General features: G+C 34.4%; 1 protein-coding gene across 1 annotated transcript; it reads left to right on the top strand.

Moving 5' to 3' along the window:
* The first annotated feature begins 1,686 nt into the window (after positions 1-1,686).
* Positions 1,687-27,524, top strand: LOC121419124. Its single transcript, XM_041613444.1, has 19 exons — positions 1,687-1,891; positions 2,052-2,055; positions 2,296-2,708; positions 7,401-7,568; positions 8,250-8,334; positions 9,027-9,078; positions 9,372-9,521; positions 9,880-10,002; positions 11,863-11,941; positions 13,719-13,870; positions 14,363-14,437; positions 16,138-16,310; positions 17,338-17,530; positions 21,066-21,194; positions 23,446-23,590; positions 24,659-24,803; positions 25,223-25,305; positions 25,500-25,599; positions 26,662-27,524. The coding sequence occupies exons 3-19, from the start codon at positions 2,501-2,503 to the stop codon at positions 26,945-26,947; spliced, it is 2,346 nt and encodes a 781-aa protein (XP_041469378.1). The 5' UTR covers positions 1,687-1,891; positions 2,052-2,055; positions 2,296-2,500; the 3' UTR covers positions 26,948-27,524.

The raw sequence follows: 27,524 nt of genomic DNA, 5'->3' as shown, positions 1-27,524 counted from the left end.
TAGGACCGCGCGCGCCGGTCGCGCGTTTCCGTTTTACACCCTGGCGAAGGCATTTTCCGGAAAAGTAGCCAAAAAGCGACTAGAGAAGAGTCTACGTTTGTTTACATTATCAGCTGGGCGCGCGATCCAAAGTCCGCACCGAAGTTATCCGCAGAACATACCGTACTTATACTTTCCAGGGTTCAATACGAATGTTTGCCTTGATCATTTGCCTTGCCGATTTGCTGATGTCTGTCTTTCTCTCTATCTGTCTATATATCTATCTCTCAAATTCTATCTCTATCTATCTATGTAACTGCAGTATCTATCTATCTAATAATCTTCTCTGTCTCTCTCATTCTTTATCTAACATCTATCTATCTCAAATTCTTTATCTCTCTCTATCCATCCCTCTGTCTGTCTTTCTCTATTTCTCTCTCTACCTACCTATGTAACTACAGTATCTATCTGTTAATAATCTTCTCTGTCTCTCTCATTCTTTATCTATTTAATATCTATCTCTCTCTCTATCTATCTATCTCTCATCTATCTATCTCTCAAATCCTCTATCTATCCATCTGCATGTCTTTCTCTATTTCTCTCTATCTATATATCTATCTATCTATGTATCTATCTATCTGTTAATTTGACTATCTTCTCTGTCTCTCTCATTCTTTATCTTTCTATCTATCTAACATCTATCTATCTCTCTCCTTCTCTAGCATCTGTCTGTCTTTTTTCTCTCTTTCTCTTTGTCCGTCCATATTTCTATCTATAACATCTCTCTCTCTTTCTCTCTCTCCCCCTCTCCCTCTATCGACCTCTCTGTCTCTCCCCCTCTCTCTATTTATCTATCTATCCATCCATCTATCTCTCCCTCTTTCTCTCTCTTTCTATCTATCTATCCACCTCTCTCTTCCTCTCTCTCTCTCTGTCTCTCCCCCTCTATTTCTATCTATCTATCTGTCTTTCTTGTCTCTATCTATTTATCAGTCTTCTATATCTATCTTTCGGCAGCTTCTAAGTGTATCAATCCATCAAACTTCAATATGTCTTTCCATTATAAGTATCTGTTTATTTTGATTTTGTCTGTCATTCTATTCATTTAGTTAATAATTTATTTTTAGAAAAAAAAACTATCATAAACAACGCGACTGCAAAAGCATGTTCGGATTTCACTCCTGACTGCCGCTCTCTCTGTACATGAAGTGCCGAGGAACTCTGTGCTCTGATCAGTAACTGTGCAAATTGCATGCGGTGGTACTGGTGGACTCGCCTGTGTCGCACGCTGCATGCAACCAGCGACGTGTGTAGACTCTTCACTAGTCGCTATTTGGCTACTTTTCCGGAAAATGCCTTCGCCAGGGTGTAAAACGGAAACGCGCGTCCCGGTCATAGAACGCATGATCCTTCACTGTCCAACATTAACACAAGCTGCTGTACAAAACGTAATCGCGTACGGTATTAAATAGTCTTTTTTAAAAGCGTATCTGATCGATATGAAAAAAAAGAAAAATATTTTAGTGGTTTTACTTCCAAAATTGTTTTAAAAATAATTTTATGTTTAAACTAAGATATTGATCAATATAATTTTAGGTATGCTGTATTTCAATGAAAACTGTATTATAATTTATTTCAAATTTCACTCAGCAATCGCGGTTTGCTAATTAAGACTACATACTTACCTCCGAAAATGTACCTACCAGAGAGAGGGTGAAGCAAAACCAAGTGCAGCTAGCTAGCTTACCGCCGGAGCTTCTCGGTTCGAGTTCATCGAGATACCGCTACCATACATCGGTGCGCGTTTGGTTGTCGTAATTCGCATAGGCCTAACTAGTCTGCAACCCGACCGTCGCGATCCGACGGTAAAGTTTAGTTTGTCGCAGCTAGCTAAGCTACGGTACCTACAATTGTTCAGTTCAGACTAGACAGCAATAACCGTCGTTTCTGGGGATTTATTCAAAAATTAGAATCTGACATTTTTATTATATTCCATAGTGAGCCAAGGCAGTTCAGTGGAACAACTAAAAAAATACAGAGACTGATGCTTTTGGTCTAAACTCTAAGTTCAGACATGTCAGAGTTCAGTGTTAAACTTAACGGTTACTTAGTCTAGCTAAGTGATAGTAACTCTTCTCTTGCCCGCTTACAATGTCTGACTTGAATGGTGAAGTTGACTTTGTCATCAAATTTGTCTCAAACTTCATTTGACATGGAATCTAACGTTTATAGTCTTCTATTTCTAATTCAAAAACATGTTTGATGAATATTATTGGGAATATTCTCATCCAGTCTGTTTCATTTCTTGAGTTGAAGAGTTTAAATGGGTGACCTCGGGTTGCCTTAACTGTAATGAGAAGAAGATATTCTTGTCAAGCCTGCGCCTGTCGATTATCCTGCAATCCTGCATTGTCATTGACTGAGCTAAGACTTAAAGACTTGAGGCTGAACTTTGGGGTGATGCTGAATTCAAGACAGGATAGATAGTGAGCTACACGTAGGAACTGTCAACACAGGGACAATGGATATGAAAAAGGTTAAGACTTGCAAGATCTCAAGTACAACATTAAGTAGACTCTCTCTGATAACTTTAGTTTTTCTACAAATATGCATGAAAATTCTTGCTGCATCTCCATCATCTGCTCCAAAGTCAAGCCGTTGTATATTTGATGAAGTTCAAAAGCATCAGAACATTGAGACAACTCTTCTAAACTACTTTAGGGTTCCTGGTGAGTATAGGGCAGTGCCCTGTTGTAAAAGAATTCAATGACCACAAACTTTTATTCTGCACTATTGTCCAATAGACTACCATACTTTACATGTAATATTCTTTAAAGAATCTGACTTGCATTGGTGAAAAAACAATTGATGTGATGACCTCAAAACTAACCACTCACAACTGCACAATGCAGTTGAGAATTAATTTTTGGTCAAAATATATCTAGAACCTTCCAGATCAAGGTCTAGATCTAGGTCTACATGTATCTTGACCCAGTCCCAGTTACTTATTATCTGAACAAGTGAACATAATATTATCATTCTGGATGTCAGAAAAGGTTTAAGATTTTGTTAAAAGCAATATAAATAAGGATTATTGGACAATGCTAGAGAGTGCAGGTACAATTATATCTAGATGCTTTTTTTATTTATAAATATCTTGTGAAATCATCAGGAAGAATTTATCATTTTTTTTCAGGTAAAGGTGGACATTTCTACTTCTTTATTTTTCATGCAAAACGATGCAAATATAAATTGTGTAGGAACTAAATGTTCTTAGTAGAGGTGTGAAAAAGTGTAAAAGTATTGTGCTAGGTCAAACACTTTCCTGGTTTCATTATGTTCTGTGAATCATTCAAAATTAATGTTTTACATGATCTGTCTGTCTATGAGGACTATTGAATCTACATAGTGCGTGTTTTTTTTTGTTTTGTACACTTGTACAAACATTTATTGTAGTGTGTGTGTATTTGAGTTTTGTCAGACGTGTATCAATCAGATATGATTATTTACGTCTGGGACTGACCTTTAACTCTAACTAGGCCGGGCTTTTTGGCTTTTCTGTGGCCTAGGGTTTGATTTAGAACTTGGCCGCCGATCACGCGAGTGCCGCAAAATATACACGCTGGTAGTGTGCAATGTAATCTACAAGGCTGTATGATAAAATTTTCCAAAATAATGAGATTTTATATTAAAATTAATTATGCTATTTTATGCATAAATCGTACTTTTTGCTCTAATTCACTAAATAAAGCTCCTAGACACTTGTTCACTGCTACCACCCTGCCTGTGGGGAATCTATGGTATGCCAAATTTGTACAGAGCACACTCTTGAAAAAATCATTAAAATATCACTTTTGTGACCAAAATTACTAATTTCCATACAGTTGCAAGTTAGTTTTCATTACATGTAGTAACTTGGGCATAATTTTTGTATTCACCAGAGCGCTCAAAAACTTGAATTTTGGGCATAATTTGTGTACGCCCTCTATTGGTGGAAAGTAATATGGTGTAACAGTAAACTTTGCTGGGTCTATTTATTTTAATCTTTACTCTTACATTTGGCTTTCCATACTTTATTGTTTACATTCAACTTGTTTATTTCCATCCCTACTCATCTCATCCTTCTTTCCATCCTCTCAATCCACATATATTGTCATGATCTCATCTTTCATTCCATCTCCACAATACATCCCACCGCTGCCACCAGTTGTAACATGACCGTTTGTACCCACATTGGATAATCATAGAAATCAACCAATCAAATATAAGGAAAATGGTATGAACTATAAAATGAACTAACCCTATTTAAAAATAAAAACCAATCAGAGAATAGAGAAGGGTGATCATGAGTTAAACTGAATCCTAATGAGAATTAAACAATAAGACCATGTGGAGTGGAAAGCTAATGGAAAACCAGGAAGCATCACTGAGGGGAAACTGAATGAATGAATGAAATGCAATGAACCTGTGTTGCTATGTGAGATGTATTGTGGAGATGGAATGAAAGATGAGATCATGACAATGTATGTGGATTGAGAGGATGGAAAGAAGGATGAGATGAGTAGGGATGGAAATAAACAAGTTGAATGTAAACAATAAAAGCCAAATGTAAGAGTAAAGATTAAAATAAATAGACCCAGCAAAGTTTACTGTTATGAAGAGGGAATCTTATGTAACAGTAAACTTTGCTGGGTCTATTTATTTTAATATTCACTATTCATTTGAGCTGCCACAGTTACTTCATTTGTCTTGTAGTGCTCTCCTATAATTTTTTCCCATTTTTTCATAAGTCCAGGAGACATATTTTTTTTTCAAGTTGGCAAGACATGCATAATTTTATTTCACCAAAAAAGGAAACTTAAGATTAACTTTGAAAATATATATATATATTCAATGATTATAACAATATATTTTTTGTTTAAAAAAAGATTTTATCTCTATTCCATCAAACATGAAACAATATGTTAAAAAAATGGAATGGAAAATGATTTTGTTAAGACACTTTGAATCTTAAAGAAAAGAAAAAAAAAACAAGGACATAATGTTCACGAAACAAAACTAAGATTGGTTGCAAAACTTGCAAAGTTATTTGTTTGTTGATGCATGATCCATTTTCGCTTATGGCAATTTGTTGTATATTTTTTTTTTCCTTTTGGACAAGCGTATCTTTTTAAAGATATTGGTTTTTAATACTTGTGAAAAAAAAAGGAATATATAAGAAAAAGTGATATTTTATTTAAATTCACAAATATCGAAAGAAATTAAGTTTGGAAAAAAAGAAGAAAGCTAATCGAAAATACTCATGCAACAACAATATGCAGATACATGTACATATTGTATTAATATACATGTATACTATTTGTGCTTTTGCAAGTTGCAACTAACAGTCAGCTGGCCATTGGTAATAGTTAATACTGATTTGAATAATTCTTATTTCTCTTAAAAAAAAAGTCGAAATATACATTTCTTTTTTTTCATTCTTTGAACTCGTCTGTTTAGGGACGACCGCTATAAAAAAAAGTATTAATTACTTTGATTGGGTTTGGACATTGGCAGTTCTGCTGATTGTTGTTGCAAGAGTAATGACTTATTGATATTACTCTGAATAGTTGAAATTTAAGGTTCCTTCATTATTTTTATTTTTGGCCTGTTTTAAAAAAAAAACATGCTAGAATCAAAACATGAATAGAAACTTAAAAACTTAGAGTGTATATTGAAAAATGAGGACATTTTTAATGAAGAGGGAATCTTATGTAACAGTAAATTTTGCTGGGTCTATCTATTTTAATCTTTACTCTTACATTTGGCTTTCCATACTTTATTGTTTACATTCAACTTGTTTATTTCCATTCCTACTCATCTCATCCTTCTTTCCATCCTCTCAATCCACATACATTGTCATGATCTCATCTTTCATTCCATCTCCACAATACATCTCACATAGCAACACAGGTTCATTGCATTTCATTCATTCATTCAGTTTCCCCTCAGTCATGCTTCCTGGTTTTCCATTAGCTTTCCACTCCACATGGTCTTGTTTAATTCTCATTATGATTCAGTTTAACTCATGATCACCCTTCTCTATTCTCTGATTGGTTCTTATTTTTAAATAGGGTTAGTTCATTTTATAGTTCATACCAATTTCCTTATATTTGATTGGTTGATTTCTATGATTATCCAATGTGGGTACATTGGCAGAAGATAAGATTGGAAAGTAAAGTCAGTGCTGATCTGGACTTCATCTTGTTAACTTCTGATTTATTCTGTGTTCACCCTATCTTCAGTTCAATAATTTTAGTTTAATTAAAGGAGAGCTTAGAAGATTGAATGTACAGGAGAGCATAGGAGACTGAGTTTATGATTTTACAAGAGTACAAACGGTCATGTTACAATGGCATGAAAATTTTCATTTTTTGATCTCTATTTTTAATAAAGAAAAAAATGATTTAAAGAATCAAATTTAAATAAGAGCCAAGTTGTATGAAAATAGGTGTAATGGAAACTGTCAGTGTAAAAAAATCAAGCATTTGTCCCAAAGAAAAAGAGAAAATAAGCCAAACATGCCACCCTTATTTTGCAACACACAAGGTTATATCATAACCTTGTTCATTGAATGAGTGCTACTAGAATGCTATTTTTTGGTAAAAATATTCTTTGTAGCATTCTTAACAATCGCAATAAAAAAAAATCATTTTGGAAATCAATTTCTGATGTATTTTATTGTTTTATGAATTTCTTATGTATTTCTTTGTTTTTCAACCTTTTGTTTTTCTTTTTTTTCACCAGATTTATTGCACAACCTTTTTGAAGCATAATTATGGTAAAATTAATTGATTTCAGCTGTTTAAAGTTAAAAAAATCTTATCTTTATGAATAAGATGAGAAAACTCAATTTGCATTGACTTTGTAAACAAAATCATGTTTTTGAAAAATTTTTGGTCTGACATGCACTTACGAAATGTTACGTAATTTCGGAACCGCGTACCCGGGTGTCGTAAATTTGGTCTTAAAAGATGCACGAGACTTAAAAAGTATAAACTCTAAACTCTGAGTGGCTGGGTCAAAAATTTCGCGCAGCGGAATGATCACAGAAAATGTTGAGGGGGGGTTGATTCAGCCCCCCCCCCCGGCCATTTTAGGGTTAACGTCACCATTCGAAAGATGTGACCAGGGCTCGAATCTTGAAACTCTGCATCAATTTGTAACTTCCCAACAGCTTGGATTACAGGTGCACGCCACAACGCCCAGTTAGGCCTACTTCAATCAGAAATGAATAATTAGTGTTTTTTTTAGTTCAGTGACTCCACACACCTAACCCAAATAACTTGAGTAATAGAAAAATTAACCTCAGAATATACAATGTTAAAAAGTAACTTCTTTATTCCTTACCTGTCTTTTCCTTCTGCAAATTTTCTAAACAGTTGGTGTAAGTGCAAAATCAAAAAGGTCATTGGAAGGAGATATCTACCAGCCTATCAGAGTGAAGACTTTTGTTCAGAATGTGGAACATCTTAAAGACTCAGTGCAGGTCGAGAAGCTTGAGACCATCATGGCTGGTGCAACATCTGTTATTCAAAAACTGCTGTCAGGTATGGGGATCGAGAAACAATGCCATCATTCAAATTTATGCATATATTGTTTTAAAAAAGTTGGTTCTTGACAACCTCAAAGATTTTCAGATGCTTGTGAGCTGTAGAAACAAGAAATGTGCACCAACTTGATTTGAAGAATTGAAGTGCATTTGCTTTTCTAGGGGGAAAGGAATCCAGGAATGAACATACCGCTAACCAAGAAATTTACTAGGGTATGAATCAGTAGTGTATTGAAACTCCCCTTGTGAAGTTGTGAGCCAAACTGTGTTTTCTTAATATTGGATAAGTTCTTATTTTGGGCAGATACTTTGTCTTGAATTTGCTTAATTAGTGTTATGCATGCACTTTTTCAAGTTGTTGCTATTTCTGGTGATTTTTATTCTGCATAATTTTTCAAAGTTAATCTTTTTGCAACAAATAAGGATGATGTTTCAAAAAATATTAATTAAAAGTTGAAGCACACTTGATCTAATATATAGAATATGATATAATTAGACTAACTAGTACACTTCTGCAATGCATCAATTTGTACTTTCTGGCCACAATGTTATTAATAATAAGGCACAAACAAAATCATATCAGTTCACTCTTATTATTGTTATTGTTATATACTGTGTCAGAATTCTTAAAGATTTATTTTCTGTTTTTGATTTATATTTGTTTGTTGTATCTAAGCAGTTTTTCCTGTTGAAGGCCCAATGGTAATTGATCGATCTGAAACAGCTTGTAGAACTACATATAATGGTGGACAGAATGATGGAAAGTAAGTGCTTTGCTCTCTCTCAAAAAAAAAGGCGTTCTATTAGGAATAACATGTGCCATTGAGTGAACCTCTTTTTTTTCCCAGAAATCTGTGGAATCAGTCGGTAGGCATATATTTTATATTTTTTAATAAATCATGATAATAAATGATACGTTTCTAGAACGTTACCTCAAGGTAATAAGGCAGAAAGTATACTACTTGAAGTTTTGATCTTTACTTATGGTAATATTGGTGATGATTGCTTATATTTTAGCCCACACAGAGAAGTAATTGTTAGATACCATTTGTTTGTGTGTGTGTAGGGGGGGGGGCATGTGGAAGGGAGGTTGTGACATGAGTCCTGTTGGCTGTTGCATAAAAGTTACTTTTATGGTAAATTTGCAAATTAATGGTAACAACCATGGCAACACTGCTCAACAGCCATTCAAAATTAAAGATTCTATGAAAGCTACAACTCAATGGCAAAGTAAGCAACTCTTATGCAATAGGCCCATATTAGTTTAATCAAAGGCCTGGGATATTTATATGCCCATTTCCATTTTTTACATTTGTTTGTGGTGTAATATAGAAATGTTCCTTTTAGATAAGTTGCTTTATCTTTATTGAAATTAAAGCCTGTAATGATGCTTGTCTCAATGGTATTCTATTTATGATATTATAACTCATATTATTGTAAATTTGTATTATTTTAGGTGTGCAGAAATTTCACCAAATTATAGAGAGCAGTGTCTAGATAATTTTGAGGTAAGGAATTTGCTCTCCAAAAGAATTCTTTGACATACATGAAGACCAATCAAATAAAATTTAGGATTAATTCTTAAGTTAATAGTAAAAATGATTTTCTGATCTTGTTTATGATCTTGTTTATGTATATGTATCCAGTGCATAGATTGAATTTCTGTAAATATTTGAACATTGTTAATCAATTAACCAGTCCTGTAGCAAATGCAAAATATTGCATTAATACTGCTTTACTGTATTTAAGGAACGCAGTTAAGTTTTATTGACATTTATATATATTGTAAACGTGTTTACAGATTCCTGCTGATCATCTAGGTGGTCTGTGGACATGGGACGCTGTTAACCCAGAGCCTTCAGTCACCCATTATGAGGAAGGATCCGGTATTCCTAATACTGATATCGTGATCTATGTTAAGGCTGAACATACTGAGCGTTGTGATTCAGGGGTGAGTCATTCTTCAGGCATCTTATGAACTGTACTATATTTCCATGAAAAATGTACTCTCACTTTATTAGACTTAAATTAATTTTTTTATATGTCAATAGATATAATTTTTCATGAAGCATTACTGACTTTCAAATGTCAATAAATGTAACAGATGTATAAGCAATGCATGCAGTATATCACTGAAAGGGTTAATCTGATTGGTGTGATGGCATAATTAAATGCAATAAATAATTTCCCAGCATGATCGAAGGTGCAGCAAGAATGAATAATGTATCGATGAGGCTTATTTTTAATTTTTTGATAGTGGAAAAATATTTTTTATAATGTTTTTTTTTTACCCTTGATTTTATTGATAGGATGTGTTTGCGTATGCCTCCTACTGCAAGCAGGATCAGTTTCAAAGACCTATTGCTGGAGTGATCAATTTTTGTCCCAACCCTCTACTGAGTGGAGAATATGATCAAGACAAATTTACCCTGGTAAGTCATACAAATTGATTTTCATTAGGAGTGTTGGGAGGCATTTGTCATTGAATGCAAATAGTAAAGTTAATATCAAATGCAGATTTACAATTGATCAATCAGTTTTTGTCTTACCTGCATAGCAGAGTGAGACTATAGGCGCCGCTTTTCCGACGGTGGCGGCATCAACATCAAATCTTAACCTGAGGTTAAGTTTTTGAAATGACATCATAACTTAGAAAGTATATGGACCTAGTTCATGAAACTTGGCCATAAGATTAATCAAGTATTACTGAACATCCTATTAGAGTTTCATGTCACATGACCAAGGTCAAAGGTCATTTAGGGTCAATGAACTTAGACCATGTTGGGGGAATCAACATCAAAATCTTAACCTGAGGTTAAGTTTTTGAAATGTCATCATAACTTAGGAAATATATGGACCTAGGTCATTAAACTTGGACATAAGGTTAATCAAGTATTACCAAACATCCTGCATGAGTTTCACGTCACATGACCAAGGTAAAAGGTCATTTGGGGTCAATGAACTTTGGCCGATTTGGGGGTATCTATTGAATTACAATCAAAACTTTAAAAGTTTTTGGATCTGATTCATGAAACTTGGACATAATAGTCATCAAGTATCACTGAACATTTTGTGCAAGTTTCAGGTCACATTATCAAGGTCAAAGGTCATTTAGGGTCAATGAACTTTGGCCGAATCGGGGGTATCTGTTGAATTACCATCATAACTTTGAAAGTTTATTGGTCTAGTTCGTTAAACTTGGACATTAGAGTAATCAAGTATCACTGAACATCCTGTGCGCATTTTAGGTCACATGACCAAGGTCAAAGGTCAATGAACTTTGGCAATAATGGGGGTATCTGTTGAATTACCATCATAACTTTGCAAGTTTATTGATCTGACTTTTGAAACTTGGACTAAGAGTAATCAAGTATCACTAAATATCCTGTGCAAGTTTCAGGTCACATGATCAATGTCAAAGGTCATGTGAGGTCAATGAACTTTGGCCACATTGGGGGTATTTGTTGAATTACCATCCTATCTCTGTAAAGTGTATTGGTCTAGTTCATAAAACATGGAAATAAGAGTAACCAAGTATCACTGAACATCTTTTGTGAGTTACAGTAGTTTTCAAAGTCAGCACTGCTGCTATGTTGAATCGCGTGATGCAGGTGAGACGGCCAGAGGCATTCCACTTGTACTTATAATTAATCAATACATAATTTGGGCCATAAAAATGTCAACATATAATCAATTAGTAGACTTTAGATTTATTTTTTTGCCTAAAATAGATTTTAATTTATTGCAAATGTCTTGTTATGCTCCCTATTTCTAATTCAATTCAAAAGTTGACTTAATAGTTAGTATGTTGATGAGGCTTAGATTGCACAAGTTTGTACAAATTTACTGCATCTAAACACATTCATGTAATGGCGATTAGCAATTGGATAGGAACACTATAATATACCCCTGCTCTGGCATTGAGAAAATCTCTAAATGTTGCTTTAATGGAAGTGTGAAGTCACACAGACATAATGTTGATTGCTTGAACAAATGACTTTGTGACACATCTCACATGATAATAGTGCCTGTTTTGACTTTCTACTTATTTTCTCAATTTTTAAAAGTTAGAACGTATAATGAACAGTGTACATGGTATCCTTTGAACTACATTAGTAGTTTCTTTAATAAATTGTCTTTCAGTAAAATGTAAATCATGTGAGAAGTGCTAAAGTATTGTTTAATGTGGTATATTTTTATTATGGATAAATGGGTTATACCCCAATTGATAATATCAAATACCCCAATTTAATAAAAATTTCTGAATGTGCTTGCATTTTTGTCCAATTTAGCTTGCCTTGCATGAGGCATTTCATGTCCTTGGATTTTCTACAAGTCTTTTTGACCAGTTTCAAGAATGCAGTGTATTTGGTAAGTTACATTTACTCTTAGTAAATAAGCTATATGCAACTTAGAGACGACCTTAAAAAATTGTATACAAGCACATCCCCAAATATCGTTTAAAATGGCTGCTTTCTTGTCATCTTATTGATTCATTTTTAAGGGGATGGGGTGGGGCAGAGCAGGGAGAGCTGATGGTCTTCACTGATTACCATTACTGGTGGGTGTTTCATAAAGCTGTTTGTAAAGTTATGAATGACTTCACACACGACTGGAACATGTTCTTAGGTCATAACTCAATTACACAGGAATATCACATAGCACAAGAAAGGATCACCAGTTGTGCATAAAGTCATTCGTATCTTATGAACAGCTTTATGAAACACCCACCTGATGTTGAAAGTGTACATCACGTAATGTACACCTGGATCTTTTATGAGAATAAAAAAATGAGAAAAGATAAATGTTTTTGGCTTTAAAATAAACACACTTATCAGATGATTGATATGAAGTGAAAGAGAGAGAGGGGGGATCGAATTAAAACAATAATGTAAAGTGTTTCGATGGCGTGGGTTCACATCTCACTGCTGCCACCAGTTGTAAGATGTAAAATTATAAGTGTAGTCAGGGGTATAAATGATACAAGTTCAAAGTAGCAAACTCAAATCATCAATTCAATCAGCCAAAGGGGAAATAAGTGAAACTGTAGAAGATGCAAATAAATTGAACAGAAACCGAAGAAGTCATGTAGTGCCCTGATTTAATATCTGGGCTACTTTGCCCCAGCTCAACTCATGATCATTATTTAATTTACAAAAATATTTAAATTAGATAGATAACGACCAACAAAACTAAAGAGAATGGAAGGATCAAACTGAAATGTAAGAACCCAATTGATAAAATAAACCAATAGACCAGTTCGTAGTTACTTCATGGGCAATTTTGGTCAAATGACCTTTCATTTCTTTCATCATGATAAGCAGATTTCAAAGCAAGATATTACGTAAGCTTGCCTTACATAGCAGGATGAAGAAATTGAATAGACCAGGTGACTAGAATAGCACACCAATGAACACTTAATGAAGGTATTTGTTGCATTCCTACTTTGAATGCATATCTTAGCATGTTGCACAATGTACTTGACAAACTGAAATACCAGTCGTTCGTGGAAGCATTGTTGTTTTTTGTGGATGTAAATGAAAACGACAATTCAAAAGAATATATGAATAATCAAGACATCAAAGTTGGTGCTTATCTAATTAGATTTTAAAGCACCATGTCACTTTAGTACAAATGACCTTCTTCTGATCATGCATAGAATTTTTTGATCATGCGCAGAAAGGAACTACGAACTGGCTTATAAGGAGATGAAGATGTCTGGGTGATTATATGGGAATAGAAACAAGAGTCAGTTGAGAAATGTAATGAGTGGAACACCTGAATAGAAAAGGAATGAAGATGACATAAGAGAATCAGAAGAAAGGAATTCCATTTGGAGAAGGATGAATGGCAACTGAATATTATTTAACTCAACCTTAGTTCAGACTGCAAGGGCTGTGCTGAAAAGAAATGCAAATGAACTGAAGTGTAGACTGAACAGAAATGTAAAACAGCTGAAGAAAGCACAATTTAAAGCAAATAAACATAATAAGAAATTGACAAAATAACCATCCTACAATAATTTAGAATATAACTCTGACATAGTTTTTCTTTATATGGTGAGGTGTATGAATACTTAGTGATGAGCATGAGTTTAAAAAAAATATTTGTTTTGTTTATCTATGTGCATTACATTGTTTTTCTGTAGAAGGTGAACTACAGTGTGAGACCAGGGATGATGTAGTGAGAGTAGATGCCATGGGACAGTCAAGACTTCACACCCCAGCAGTTGTGGCTGCATCTCAGGCTCATTTTGGATGCTTCGAAGAGGAAGAAAGAGGTGTTCCTCTTGAAAATTTGGTAAGAAAACAATAAATCTGTACTTTTAAGAAGAACAATGAGTTCCTCTGAAAATTGAGGAAATGTTTGATGAGTGTCTTTCTAACAGACTTCACACTTCTGAGATACACACCCCAAACCTATCTTTTCTGTTATGTTGCTGCAATGCAATGGGCTCTTATGGCAGATGCTACTGTTTTAAGAAAACAGAAATTACATTCATGATTCAACCACAGGAAGCAATTGTCCCTCAATTAATTTTTAAGTGATTGCAGGGGAACCAACACAACCATGAAGGAAAAAAAAATAGGACTATGGAAAAGATGTTTTGGTCATGTAACTATGCAATAACCTTATTTATAAAATTAAAACATATCTTTCATTTTTTTATTATTCAAATTTTAAATCCAAATACTCTGATGCACTGTATTTTCTAACTTTATTCATGAGCATTGAAACTTCTATTTGTATCTCTGTATATTGTGATGCAGTTAATTTTTCTTTTATTTGCAGGGTGGAGAAGGTCTCTCATCTCACTGGGAAACAAGATACATGTATGGATCGGTTATGGCTCCTGCAATCCTACAGGTATAAACTCATATCATTTCTTCATTATTGATATCTTGAAGCCATACTCGGTAATAATAGTCATTCATGATACCTTGAGTGAAAGTGTGGATGTAGATATGGATGTTTTGAGTTCTGACATCATTTAGTTTAGCTAACCAGAAATCATGGAATACAGAGTGAATCCAGAATATGCTGAAATTTTGCAACGCAGATAATCATACCAGTATGTTAGAACATGTATTATTTTGCTTAGAAATGGATCCCTCTACAATGCCATGCTTAACTCATCTCCTCGCATAATCATTGGGTGCATAGTGCATACAAATACTTTGGTTGTCATTTTGTTGGATTTTGTTTTAATTCATTTTCATAGCTTTAATTACCACAACTAGAATTTATATTTAACGGCCCCAAATTTTGTTTACCTGTATAATGTCACCAGAAAGTATAACCTTGTGTTTCCATCTAACATGTATTTAAAATGAAATGATTCCAAGGATTAATCAGATACAGTCTGACCTCTCTTATCCGGCCTCCCCTTATTTGGATCTCTCTATTATCCGGATGCACACTTGCCAAGATTTTTTTTCAATCTAGTACTTGGCCTTGGGAAATGAGATTTCAATCTAAACTCAAAATTCCTACTCAAACTCACTTTGATTACATACATTTTCCAATATGGTCTACCTACAACCATCTTACCCAAATCACCAAAAAAACTTAATACAGGATAATTTTCCAGTAAATCAGGGCACAGCGCAACCATTTAATCATGTTCTCTTTTTTTCCATGAAAAACAACAACACATGTGTCACTAGCTAGTGCTAGTGACAGCGCCATCTATCATGATTGAGCCTACAGTCATAACAATGGCTGACTTTGCGAAGCTGCGATTCTCGCTGCAATGATCCAATTTTAAAACTTAGTTTCATCGAGACATTCTCTTTCTTTCGAGGTATGCTTGATGTATACCTCAGTCATTTCAGCAGGTAAATTATCCAAGAGTTTTGGTATTGACCAATTGATTTCAGTTTTTGAAAAACGCCTATAACTTGCACTGAATACTGTCTGTGTACGCTCACTACAATAGATTACGTGTAGCTACCATACAGAGGCAGCTGCATGTTTTTTATATTGGGTCTCCCAGATCCAAATAAATCACTTATCTGGATTGGTGCTGGTCCCAACGTGTCTGGATAAGAGAGGTTGAACTGTATAAATGGATATGCTAAAAGGGTAGAACTGACTATACAGTATTATGATAAACTTGCACTCTTTGTAAAAATTTGATTTTATACCTTTCATTTGGTGAATACATTGATTGAATGAGTAGAAATCCAGTCTGTTTAAATACTGAAATGAGTTCTTGTCACAAAGAACCACCTACACCAATACACAGAGGTGGGACTGTTACTTGTGATGCCACATGTGACTGTAGTCCCATGTACTCATATCTGTGCAGTTCTTAAAGTGAGAATTTCATCATGATTGAGTCACTCTGCCATAATATTTGAGAATCAATATCCTAAATAGCACTTTTTTTTTACTCATTTTACTAAATAAGACTTTAATTCTCACTAAATACCCCAGCATTTCTCAAAGTATTTGTCTTTATTTTCAAATTTAAGGCATACAAAGGAATGGTAGGCCTATATATTAACATGATTTTGTGAATGTCAAAATTAAAACCTATGAAATCAATACCATATTTTTTCTAGGCACACTCAACCTTCCTTGATAATATGACCCTGGCTGTGTTTGAGGATTCTGGTTGGTACAGAGTTAATTATGAATATGCTGGGGACTTTCTCTGGGGTAAAGGCCAAGGATGTGAGTTTGGAACGGTTGAGCACTGCTCTACAAACTTCACCCAGTTCTTCTGTAATAATAGGTTGGTATAGAACATATTGGTGATGATATACATTCCATAAACAATTATTTATCATTTTCAGTTCATAGGAATGAAGGAGGCATTATAAAAAAAATATATTCAAAGGATTTCGCTTTCTTGTACATAGCTCATAAATATTCATGAGTTCATTGAAAATAATGCAGATCATAATTTACCATATGTGATAGTAAAATGAATCACTTCTATAGCAAAGCTATTTCAGTATCAATGCAGTATTGCATTGTAATGTTAATTGGCCTCTTCAGGTAGTCATTATGCAAATTAAGCTACTTATAGTGTATATGAATGAGCTCATTTGCATAATTTATGCACAAAGTATGATTTCTGTCGTTAGACTTTGTTAGAAGCCTCATCGCTGCAGTTTTTTCACATAGTTTTATCAGTTTTCATTGTTTAGTTACATTTTGCATAATTTTATATCATAATCATTGATTATGTACCAAATAAAGTAACAATCTTATATATTAACTGTATAATGTGTACACACACATGGGAAGGATACATATAGTGCATGGTCCATAATCAGGTATCACTCAGAAGATTTGTCATCCAAGTTACACACAGAGGACGTAGTTTCTCATCACTGACTTGGGGGAAAGTCCCTGGACCCATTAGTAGAGAGTACTGCATAATGGTGATGTTATGTCTGTTTAGTCTGTGGTCCTCTCTCATGGGCTAAGAGGTTGTTAGGACTGAGCCTGAGGATAGACTAGGCATTTGTCAAAGCACAGTCATGCAAATACCACTTCTGGTGGTAACAGAATAGGGCTCACTCTCTGAGTAAATTCTTTTTTGTAGCATATTTATCAATATGCATGTACAATGCAGGGAGCTAGGATTTACTTTTTTTTTATTTGGGGGGAGGGGGGCAAAAGTTGAGACAAGGGTGGGGGGGAGAGGGTGTTCAAGAGACACTTTAAGTATGTTATTTGCACTAAATGTTTTAGAGATGAATAACAACTAAACCTTTTGAACAATAACATCTTTTTTATTTCATGTATCTCAGTGTCTCAGGCTGTGACTACCTAGGGCTAAACAAGGCTACATGTACCACAAATACCTATCTAGATGGATGTAAGATTTATTGGCCAGAAACTGAGAATCAGTGTGTGTTTTCTTCCGTTGATGGGAGTTTAAATAGGACGGGTGAAGTAACTGGACCTGAGAGCAAATGTTTCTTGTCAAATTCATTTTTGGTGGTGAGAATATTTTTTTTTTATTAGATGATCTGTCTGTTGACAGATCACCTCTTATGTTTCTATAATTAGGTGATCTGTCAATCGACAGATCAACTATTAATTTCGTAAGAATTTTCTTTTTTATTTATTATTTATTTATTTCTTAATTTTTATTTTTCCACCCTTTTCTTGTTACCATAAAATCTCCAAATCTACATTATCAATTATCTTCAAAATATCATCAGATATGGGGACTTATCATGTCATGTGAACGAAACAAGTTCAAGGTCAAAAGGTCATCATGACGTCATCTAGACGCCATTTTGTAAATTCACATTAACAATCATATCTCCATTATCAATTTTCAAAAAATAATCATATTTACATCAAATTAACTTCAGGTCAAGGGTCAACTGTCCATGTCATCAAACGTCATGTAAAGGTCACGACGTGCGCGTCAAAATTTTAAAATGATCAAAATCGCTTTTTGACCATAACATAGTATGTTTCAGGTGATTTTAAGCATATCAAAAATTTGCGCGCACACGGTTACGCGCGCGTTCTCGCGCGTAACGGCACTATACAACATAGGATTGCCATGTTTTTCATATCAATGCACCGATAATAAAATTCTGAACAATTTGATACCTTGATCAACCTTCTACGACAAGCAATAACGGAATTAGCCTTCATCAAAGTTTACAGCACGCGCGCACTAACCATAGACAATATATGTGCAAAAACATGCCTATACAAAATTCATTATAGCTCTTCAGGTAGTCCGTTGACCCCCAATTTTTTTTTCATATTCGAATAGAGTATGGATGGGAGATATGATTTCATGCCACATTTGACCCGAAATTTTATCATGACGTCATCAAAATGGCGTCGGAACTCAAAATTCCCATTTTGCTACTTATGACGTCATCATAATTATGCAAATTTGACTTTAACTCTGTAAATATTGGTCAATTTTCGCTCAGTTTTCAATATGTTGTAGCTGAGGACATACTCTTTCTAATTTGATGCCTTTATTTACTTTTAAAGGAATGAATCATCCTAAAAAAATGGCAAGTTATAGAGGCATGTCATTTTCGCTCATTTTGTGTGCAATCTCTATGGGAAATGACTTTTTCTCAAAACTGGATTTTACATTCCTCTATTTCGCGAGCCATATCTCCATTTCCATTTGTTGGTTTTCTCTGAGCTTGGAGTATGTTGTAGCTGAGATTGTAAGCTATCGCAAATGTGTTCTTTATTTTCCGATCAGATGCCAGGATCATGCCCGTATTTCACTTGCAAAATTGGATTTCAGATCTTCTCCTTTTGCTTATGTGTTAAGTCTATGGGAAGCGTGTAGCTCAATGGGTAAGGCATCAGACTTGCGTCCTTAGGGTCCCCGGTTCGAACCCAAAAGTGGACATAAATTTTTCTTTTCAACATTTCGCAAATGTTCCTTAATCACCATTACAAGGGATATTAGTTCAAATATCGCACAATAAAGTAGGTTAAAATCGTTTTTAATAGGCCTATAACATGTACAATGTGTATTGCCTACACCTACATGTATTTCACATATCCTCATTTTTTAGAGTATTCAACATGTTCTTTTCGTAATAAAATTTTAGTGTTCAATATGAGCATCGTATTGATCTCAATTAACATGGTGATTGTATTCATAATCATGAAAATCAGAGACAGATCACCTAATTCGTCCTCATGACGAATTAAAATTCTAGTTTTCATTTTTTATTCATTTATATATTTTTATCATTTATTTTCCCTTTTCCACCCTTTTCTTGTTCCACCAAAATCAACAATAGTCCTTCATCAATTTTCATCAAAATTTTATCAGTTATGCGAACTTATCATGTGATGTGTACAAAACAAGTTCAAGGTCAAAACGTCATTGTAACGTCATCTACGTGCCATTTTGTAAAATGACATTATCAATCATATCTTCGTCATCAATTTTCGAAAATCAACAATATTTACATCACATAAACTTCAGGTCAAGGGCCAATGGTCCATGTCATCAAAGGTCATGTATAGGGTACGACGTACACATATGCATGCATCCAAATTTTAAAATGCTCAATCACTTTTTATCAAAGTAGAGTATGTTTCAGGTCATTTAAATCATCTCAGGACTTTGCGTGCTCATGTTTTCATGCGTATGCTCATGTGTAACTCCTTAACGCAATGTGAAATCACCAAATTCTTTACTTCAATGCATTGATTATGAAAATCTTAATTTGATACCTTAGCCAACCTTCTACGACCAGTAATAAAGTAATAGGTTTCCATCAAAGTTTGCCTCCCGCACACTCACAATAGGCCAAATTTGTGCCAAAACATGTCTATACAAAATTCAATATACTAGTAATTCTTCAGATAGTCCGTTGATCCCCAAACTTTCCGTCATATTCAGATAAAGTATGAACCGTAGATATGATTTCATCCCTCATGTGTCCCTCAATTTTATCATGTCGTTATAAAAATGGCATGGGAACGCAAAATTTCAATATTTGTGGTGTGAATTTTTCAAAATAATGCAAATATGACTAAAACTCTGTAAATATTGGCTGTTTTTCGCCCAGTTTTCGATATATTGTAGCGAGGGTCATACTCTTTTCAAACAATTTTTTACTACCCTTTTACACAAATTATCCATCCTCAAAAATGAAAAATGACAATTAATAGGGGCATATCACTATGCCAATCTTCCACTTTCTCAATTCAATTTGAGATTATTTTCATTCTTTGCAAGATAAGTCTATGAGAAAACTTGTGGTCGAATGGATAGCTCATCCAACTTGTAAAGCAAAGGTTTGAAACTCCCTTGACTTTTTTTTACTATTTTTTTTGCTAATTTTGCATGTAATCGCTATTAGTAAGGATTTTTTTTTTCTTCTCAGAACTGGATTTTACATTCATGTATTTCGTCAATATTATGTTCACTAATTCTTGTCGTCTTTTGCGAAATTAGAATTGTCATTCTCTAATAAAACGAGACCTTTTCACATAACTTTCTTAATCACCTAATTCATCCTCATGACAAATTGAAATTCTAGTTAGTATTTCTAGTTTTTGTCTCTTTTTTAAAAGATATCACTATCATTATTTTTGCTGTTGTTACCTGTTTTTCAGGAGTTTTCTACAAGGTTTCTTAAAAGCAATTAGAATGATTATAAGGTACATATATCTAACATGTGAAGTTTCAACTGTATGGAAGTCCTCCGGAATAAAGAGATTGACAAAAGCAAAAATGATAATAAATGTTGCATTCAAGTACCTTGAACCTTGAAGAGGTAATACCATTAGAGCAGCTCTTTCTAGGCTAAATTGGTATGGGATGTAATGTGACAATATGTGGTACAATTGTTTTATATGTACAATAGATATGATCAATCTAGCATAAAGCTCCTGGGATTAATCCTTGACAAAATACATGATCACTAGTCAACTGAATACAACTACTTTGGAGTAAATATCACAAGGGGCTAATATTGTGACCCATTTATCTTAATCCTGGTGTTTACCTCTGTAAATCCAGGGATCATGTACCCCGGGAGATCTAGAAGGCAGATGTTATGCAACAAGATGTGGAAATTCCTCCGAGACATATGAAATCCGTCTCTTAGACTCAGATTGGATTCCATGCCCTGCAGAGACAAGTATTCAGGTAAGTACAAAATGTTCTCAAATCAGTGAACTATGTTTTGTTCCTATGTGCTATGAGATGTTCATCGAGGTGCTATGGTCCAGTGGATCGGTCTCCATACTATACACCACAAGGTGCTGGGTTCAAATCCCACTTTGCCAAGATGATTGATCAGTAATTGTCCAACTGTCAGGGATAATTAATGGGGACCTGGCATATTTCAACCTGTCTTCTGAATTGCAAAGGGTTCATTTTTTTTCAGAGCTGTATGAGGATGGCATATTATTAATAATCTTAACTTGTTTATTACCAAGTACATATAGCGTGTTGATTTTTTTATTTGAGAATATGAAGATAAAAGAATAAACAAATTGGATTGTGTTTGGATTTATAAGCCATACTAGTTTCAGTAATCTTTTCCAATGACATGTTTGCTGGATATATACTGCTTAACAACTTGATCATACTATATTGATCAAAACATTCACAGCCAAAATCAACCAGAAATATTACTGATGAACAGAATTAAACTATCTCATGGGGATTGGTCTATCGCATTCTGTCAGTCAACCATTTTGAATTGTAAATTTTACTAAATATAAAATAGAATATATGATGTAAACAATTAATGCACTTATACTTTTCAATCACCTCAATAAAAAAGGAACATAAATCCAGAGGTAAGCTATTTGAATGTACTTTTAATTGAATTATCATTCACTTGCACATTGCACGTCTTCATTGTTTTTTCTTTCTTTTTTTGCAGTTACAATGCGTTGTGAGTGGTCATGTGAAAATGAATAATTTCTCTTTTTATTTCCCAAAGGGCTTATGGGGGATTATTTTTCGGTACTACATTTGGTATTATGATTAATCAACACAAAAATTTCGTCATTTATTCTTTGTGGCAAAATTGCTTGTCATTGTTTTATTTTCTATTTCAATGAGATGGCCTGATTGAAAAAAAAATACTGGTATGTTGATTTTTACATCTTTATCATAATGAATTTTTATACTGCATTGTGTTTTTTGCATCTTTTATATGGTCTTTGATTTTGCTCTATGATGAAATGAGGTGATAATAGATAATTGCACTGTATCTTTTTTTTCTTTAATGCAAATAGATTGTCTTGTCAAAAATAGAAAAGTGCTATGGCTCTGTAGCTTGAGTTAAAGAGAATTCAATTAAAAAATGAATGAGCAATTTGGTTTTGGATTGCATACCTGCAAACTGTCCCTTTATGTATTAGATAGGAATATTCTAATAGAGAAAAGACAATTATTTTAACCTATTTTGATCTCATCTGAATATTTTCTATAGTTTTAAATATGAAATTGAGAATGTTCCAATTTCTAAGTAATTTGTTTTACGATCAGGGTTGGCAGGTATGACATTGCAATAGAAAGTTAATAAATTGTATTATTTTGAAATATGCACAAAACACATTTTATGAAGCAGATCTTAGTAGGCTTGTATTTTATAGTACATGCCAGCTGAATGCTGATAGAAGCTATTATCTGTTTGGTAGTGATTTTTTTTTTTTCGTTTTTTTGAATAATTTGCTGCCATCATTGCTGGAGATTCTTGTGTGTATGTGTGTGTCTGGATGTCCAGGTGTGCAGGCAAAATGTAGTGCAAGTAGAAATGTACTGAAGTTTACTAGTACTATTGCTAAAGATATTTTACTGATGTAGCCATTACAACCTGTGTGATGTTTCATAAGTTACACATGAATACACGGTACACATGTCTTAAAGGATGATTGGTGACCCTTTCAAATTCTAAATAACTATGATTCCTGCAGCCAAACCTGAATCTATTTTTTATAGATTAAAATTCTCATTTTTGACAAAATTGAAAATTATATATTTTCCCAAAGTTTAATTTAGAGTTATTGGATTCCACCCCATCAGCCTTTTGCACAATATGTTTACAATGCACAATGAAGCCACCAAAGTATTTCATTACTTATGCTTTCAAGTCTTGCACTTCTTTGAGACCAAATTTGCAACATTCGGGCACATGGTTCTTGAATTAATATTATTCTGTACTTGCTCATTGGACCCTAACTTTTTTTTTGGGGGGGGGGCACTTAAAGTGCCCCCTTCTTTGTGAGATGGGTCCATATAACCTTTCTTAGAGTAGAAACATTTGATGTATGTTGCAAGTATTTCATGTTTGCAATGATGATAATACTAGCAAAGCATAATGATAAATTATTATTTTTGTCATTATGATTGCTTTTTATCATGTTATTGAATTTTTTCATAGGTACCTGGTTATGAAGGCGAGGTTCAATGTCCTTCTGTGGAAGTTGTATGTAAGAACCATTCCTCTCTCATAAGTCTGGTCGACCCACCCTGTCTGACCTGTTCTACGACTACTACTTCTGCTTCTACTACATCAACAACTCAAAGTAAGTCATATGTACATGTGTATGGTCAACTTTATTTTAAATTTATAGTTTGATTGAACTGTGCAATAATGATAATGAAGATACTTGCTTAAATAAGAACAATCACTTTAGCAGATGAAAGGAAAGAAAGGAAAAAAAAGAAAGAAGGAGAGGAACGATTTTAAAGGACACGTCAAAGAAAGAAAATAATAGTAGGCCTAAAGAGTTGGCGGTAATAATTAAATATGACTGGTCGCCATTAATATCCAACAAACAACAACAAGCAGAAGTCACAACGTGCTCTACAATAAGTAGCATAAACAGCATGCAGCATGATTACCCTGGCTTTACCAGCTGTTATGCACTCTGCATTTCATGGAATAAAGCCCTGCCTGCTCCCAATTTACAAGTTTCACTGTATATGTCATGCACATGAGGTCATTATGTGATCTATCATCACTCGAGTTGAGGCTCTGTTCAATCCATTGCATAAAGCTGTTAGGCCAAGTGCAAGGGGTTGAACACAGCCTCGACGAGAGTGGATAGGTTGCATAACGGACAAATGAAGGCATGCATCCTTTGGTTTATACAATCACTCTTCTGGATCGTGTTATTTGACACAATAGAAGAAAAGAAAGCATATGGAATTAAAATATATTTGCCTTTGTCTGGCAATTCATTATCTCTGAGAACATGATTATTTTTTCCCCATGTAGGCTACATGTACATTGTGTGGATTTAGCAGTTAATTGTTTTCATTCTAACACACTTTGATACATGAATCTGAGTGCGCACAGTCAGCCTTGTTGATGTGCTTTCTTCGATGCATGCAAACACACACATACTACAAAATGTAGGTAGACACACACATGCTCAGTGGTGCACACTAAGGGAGAGACCTCAACCATGCAATTTAAAAATATAAGATGCACGGTCACCGTGCAATGGAAAATAGAGTTTGCATGTTGCACAAAATAGATCATATATTGAATGGCTTTCAACCAATCAAATAACAAGAATCTTTGTATGAATTGTTTAATACCATTTAGTATTAACCAATCCCTCTTTCTCTCTCTCTCTCCCTCTCAGCTACCCGAGGTGAAGTTCATGATGAAGTGAATTTCTCATTAGAGTTCAATGACCTTTCTTACTCGGAGGTCAATGAAGGGTCAGAGGTCATTGCCTTCAAAGCAGTTTTGATTGAGTGTATTGCAGATGCTGTTCTGCTTCCTCAGTGAGTACTATTCTCTAAACGTACATATCTCTATATTGTGTTTGTTTATATGTATATATATTTTTCAACCTAACAAAAATCCTCTATATGAAGTAATATCTCTCTGTCTCCTGATCCTTTTGGTTTTTTGCGGCATGCTCCTTGTGTTTTTCATCTTATTTTCCTGAAGGGTTTGGAGAATGTGTGCAGGGCTACTGTTGGTGAATAAATAAGATAAATTCATCTAAATTGTTTCATGAAATGATTTATCTTTCATGATTTTTTTTTCATTCATGGAAATGATAGATGTGCTATCAATAAAAGACTGAGATTCATGAAGTAGTGCATCCAAAGTTTAAGTCTGATTTTGTGGCTATGACCAGGTGTAGATGAACAAAAGATTCAAAAGTTTTTCTTATGTTCTTTTTTTTCATCTGCAGGAATCATATTGAAATTCTGGACATTATTGCAGGAAGTGTGAAAGTCTATGTCAGCATTAAGCCTGAACATGGGGACTCCCAAGGTGATTATGATTCATTAATCATAATAAGCTGGTTGGTTTTATTATTTCTTGATAATTTTTTTTTGGGGGGGGCACATACTTATCATGTATTCTTCATTTTAGCATCATTGACGTTTTTCTTTCTGTATGGGATGTATTTAGGCAATTTTGTTATACTCTTGCTAGAAAAACTTTGATTTCTATTTTCTTTTCAGTATCTCCGGAGGATGCATACAGCAGTCTCTCTGATTTGGTGATATCAGGACAATTCAGTATTCAGTATAATGACAACAGTTATACTGCTTCTGCTATCAAGTGAGTATTGGAAAAGGGCCTAAGCATTAAGTCAAAATTGAAATTTGTGACATAGAAATCTCATTATTATTATTATCATTATCACTAATTTTTTATTTATTGATATTATTAGTAAGAGTACTGTATGTAGAAGTAGTATTAAATTTCATTTATTAAATTTAACCATTTTAAAAACAAGATAAATATACAGTATTATCACCCGTATCAGACATCTGAGCTGGTCATTTACAAAATCGTATTGCCCTACATTTTCTTAATATCGGGAAGGTTAGGTATATTGTTTGTATTTTCCTCGGTCTCAATGTGCGCATTTATTTTGCATGCAGAGACGAAGCAAAATATACCTTTGTATTTTCCCTGGTCTCACATCCGGGCATTTGTGGATGCGTATCAAGAGATACGCTTCATAAGGATCCTCCCACCAACAATTACGTCATAATAAAGACAACGCTGAATCCGAGTGCTTGCAAGTACGTCATAATGGTAAAGTGCAGAGCCTAGACCGATATGAACATGACACAATAGAACTCTATTTTGAAAAGAAATATCCCCATTATCATGATTTTTGCTCTAGATATCTGATTTGGATGATAATAAAAATATTGACTGGCTCTTCTTTCGGGGAACATCAAATATATTGCCCTTAAAAGACCCATATTGCCCTCGTCTAAAGACTCGGGCCAATATGATTCTTTTGCTGGCAATATATTTGATGTTCCCCTCAAGGCCAGTCAATATTATATAAATATTCAAAGAACAATACAATACGAAGTAAAAAATGGTTAGGAAGCCCAAAGAAGCAGAGCTTGTAAATAGGGCTCCCTGTTCATGACATAGAAGTAAATATGAGTAAGAAATAGTAGTATTTGTAGTAGTAGTAATAGTAGTAGTAGTAGTAGTAATAGAAGTAATAGTAGTAATTAAAGTGAGTTGCATTTTAGAAGTGGCAAGATTTCTGTTATATTGCTACACAGAACTCCATCATTACCATTTTTTTAATGAGATATATTTCCAATGAAATATTGATGGTTTCTGAATATGAATATTTTTTTTCTTCTCCAGGCTAATATCTGTCAGCACCCAGACCCCTACCCAATCTTCAACCGCTGTGGCCCCTCCATCACGCAAATCGCCTATCTCACCCCTCACCATCGTCATGCTATCCATCTTGGGGGCGCTATTCGTGACCACCTTCCTTTCTGTCTGTTTGTGGAAGAACAAGAAGACATCCACGACAATAGCCCCCACCCCGAGGCCGACAGCCAGGGAGGGGGCATTACCAGGGGAAGCCTACATGGTCAGAAAGGGAGAGCGCCGATCAAGGAGTGATAACACACCATCGAGATGATATGCTTTCATTGTGATTTCTCCTTGGGATGGTTTTCTACCTCTGTCTTTATGTAGAGTACAATGGCTACTACAGGTGGTGTGCTTTGTCATCTTGAATATATCTTTATTTTTCTACCTTCCTATTTAGATTGATTAGAAGATGGTCATAAATAATATTTTCATCCCAAGGCTGACACCTATGGGGAGAGGGCATTACCAGAACTGGCATTGTATATTTGTAAGAGGAGATTGCTTATTAAAGAAAAAGTATTTTTATTAAAGTATTGAATAGAGTATAAGTGAGAGTGGGAAATAAACCAGAGATATGCAACCAAGTTGTGCAATATATCTACATTTGCATGTTTTTTGTATGAAATTTTTAATTTATCTCATGGATATTCTGTAATAAGTAGCAAATTACATCTTAGTAATGCATCCCTTTTAAAAAAAAACTAAACTTGCATCAGTATTACAATATGTTTAGGCACTATCCTGGTTTAAGTCACCACTCCATTCACTGCCATTTATTTTGTCAGCGGCGGTGACTTCTTTCCTCTCCATTGACTTTGTACACAACAACCGCACACACACACACA

This window comes from Lytechinus variegatus, chromosome 7, assembly GCF_018143015.1.
Source record: "Lytechinus variegatus isolate NC3 chromosome 7, Lvar_3.0, whole genome shotgun sequence".
NCBI lineage: Eukaryota > Metazoa > Echinodermata > Echinoidea > Temnopleuroida > Toxopneustidae > Lytechinus > Lytechinus variegatus.
Note: the sequence above shows the minus strand (reverse complement) of the source record. Positions and strands in the feature narration are given on the sequence as shown.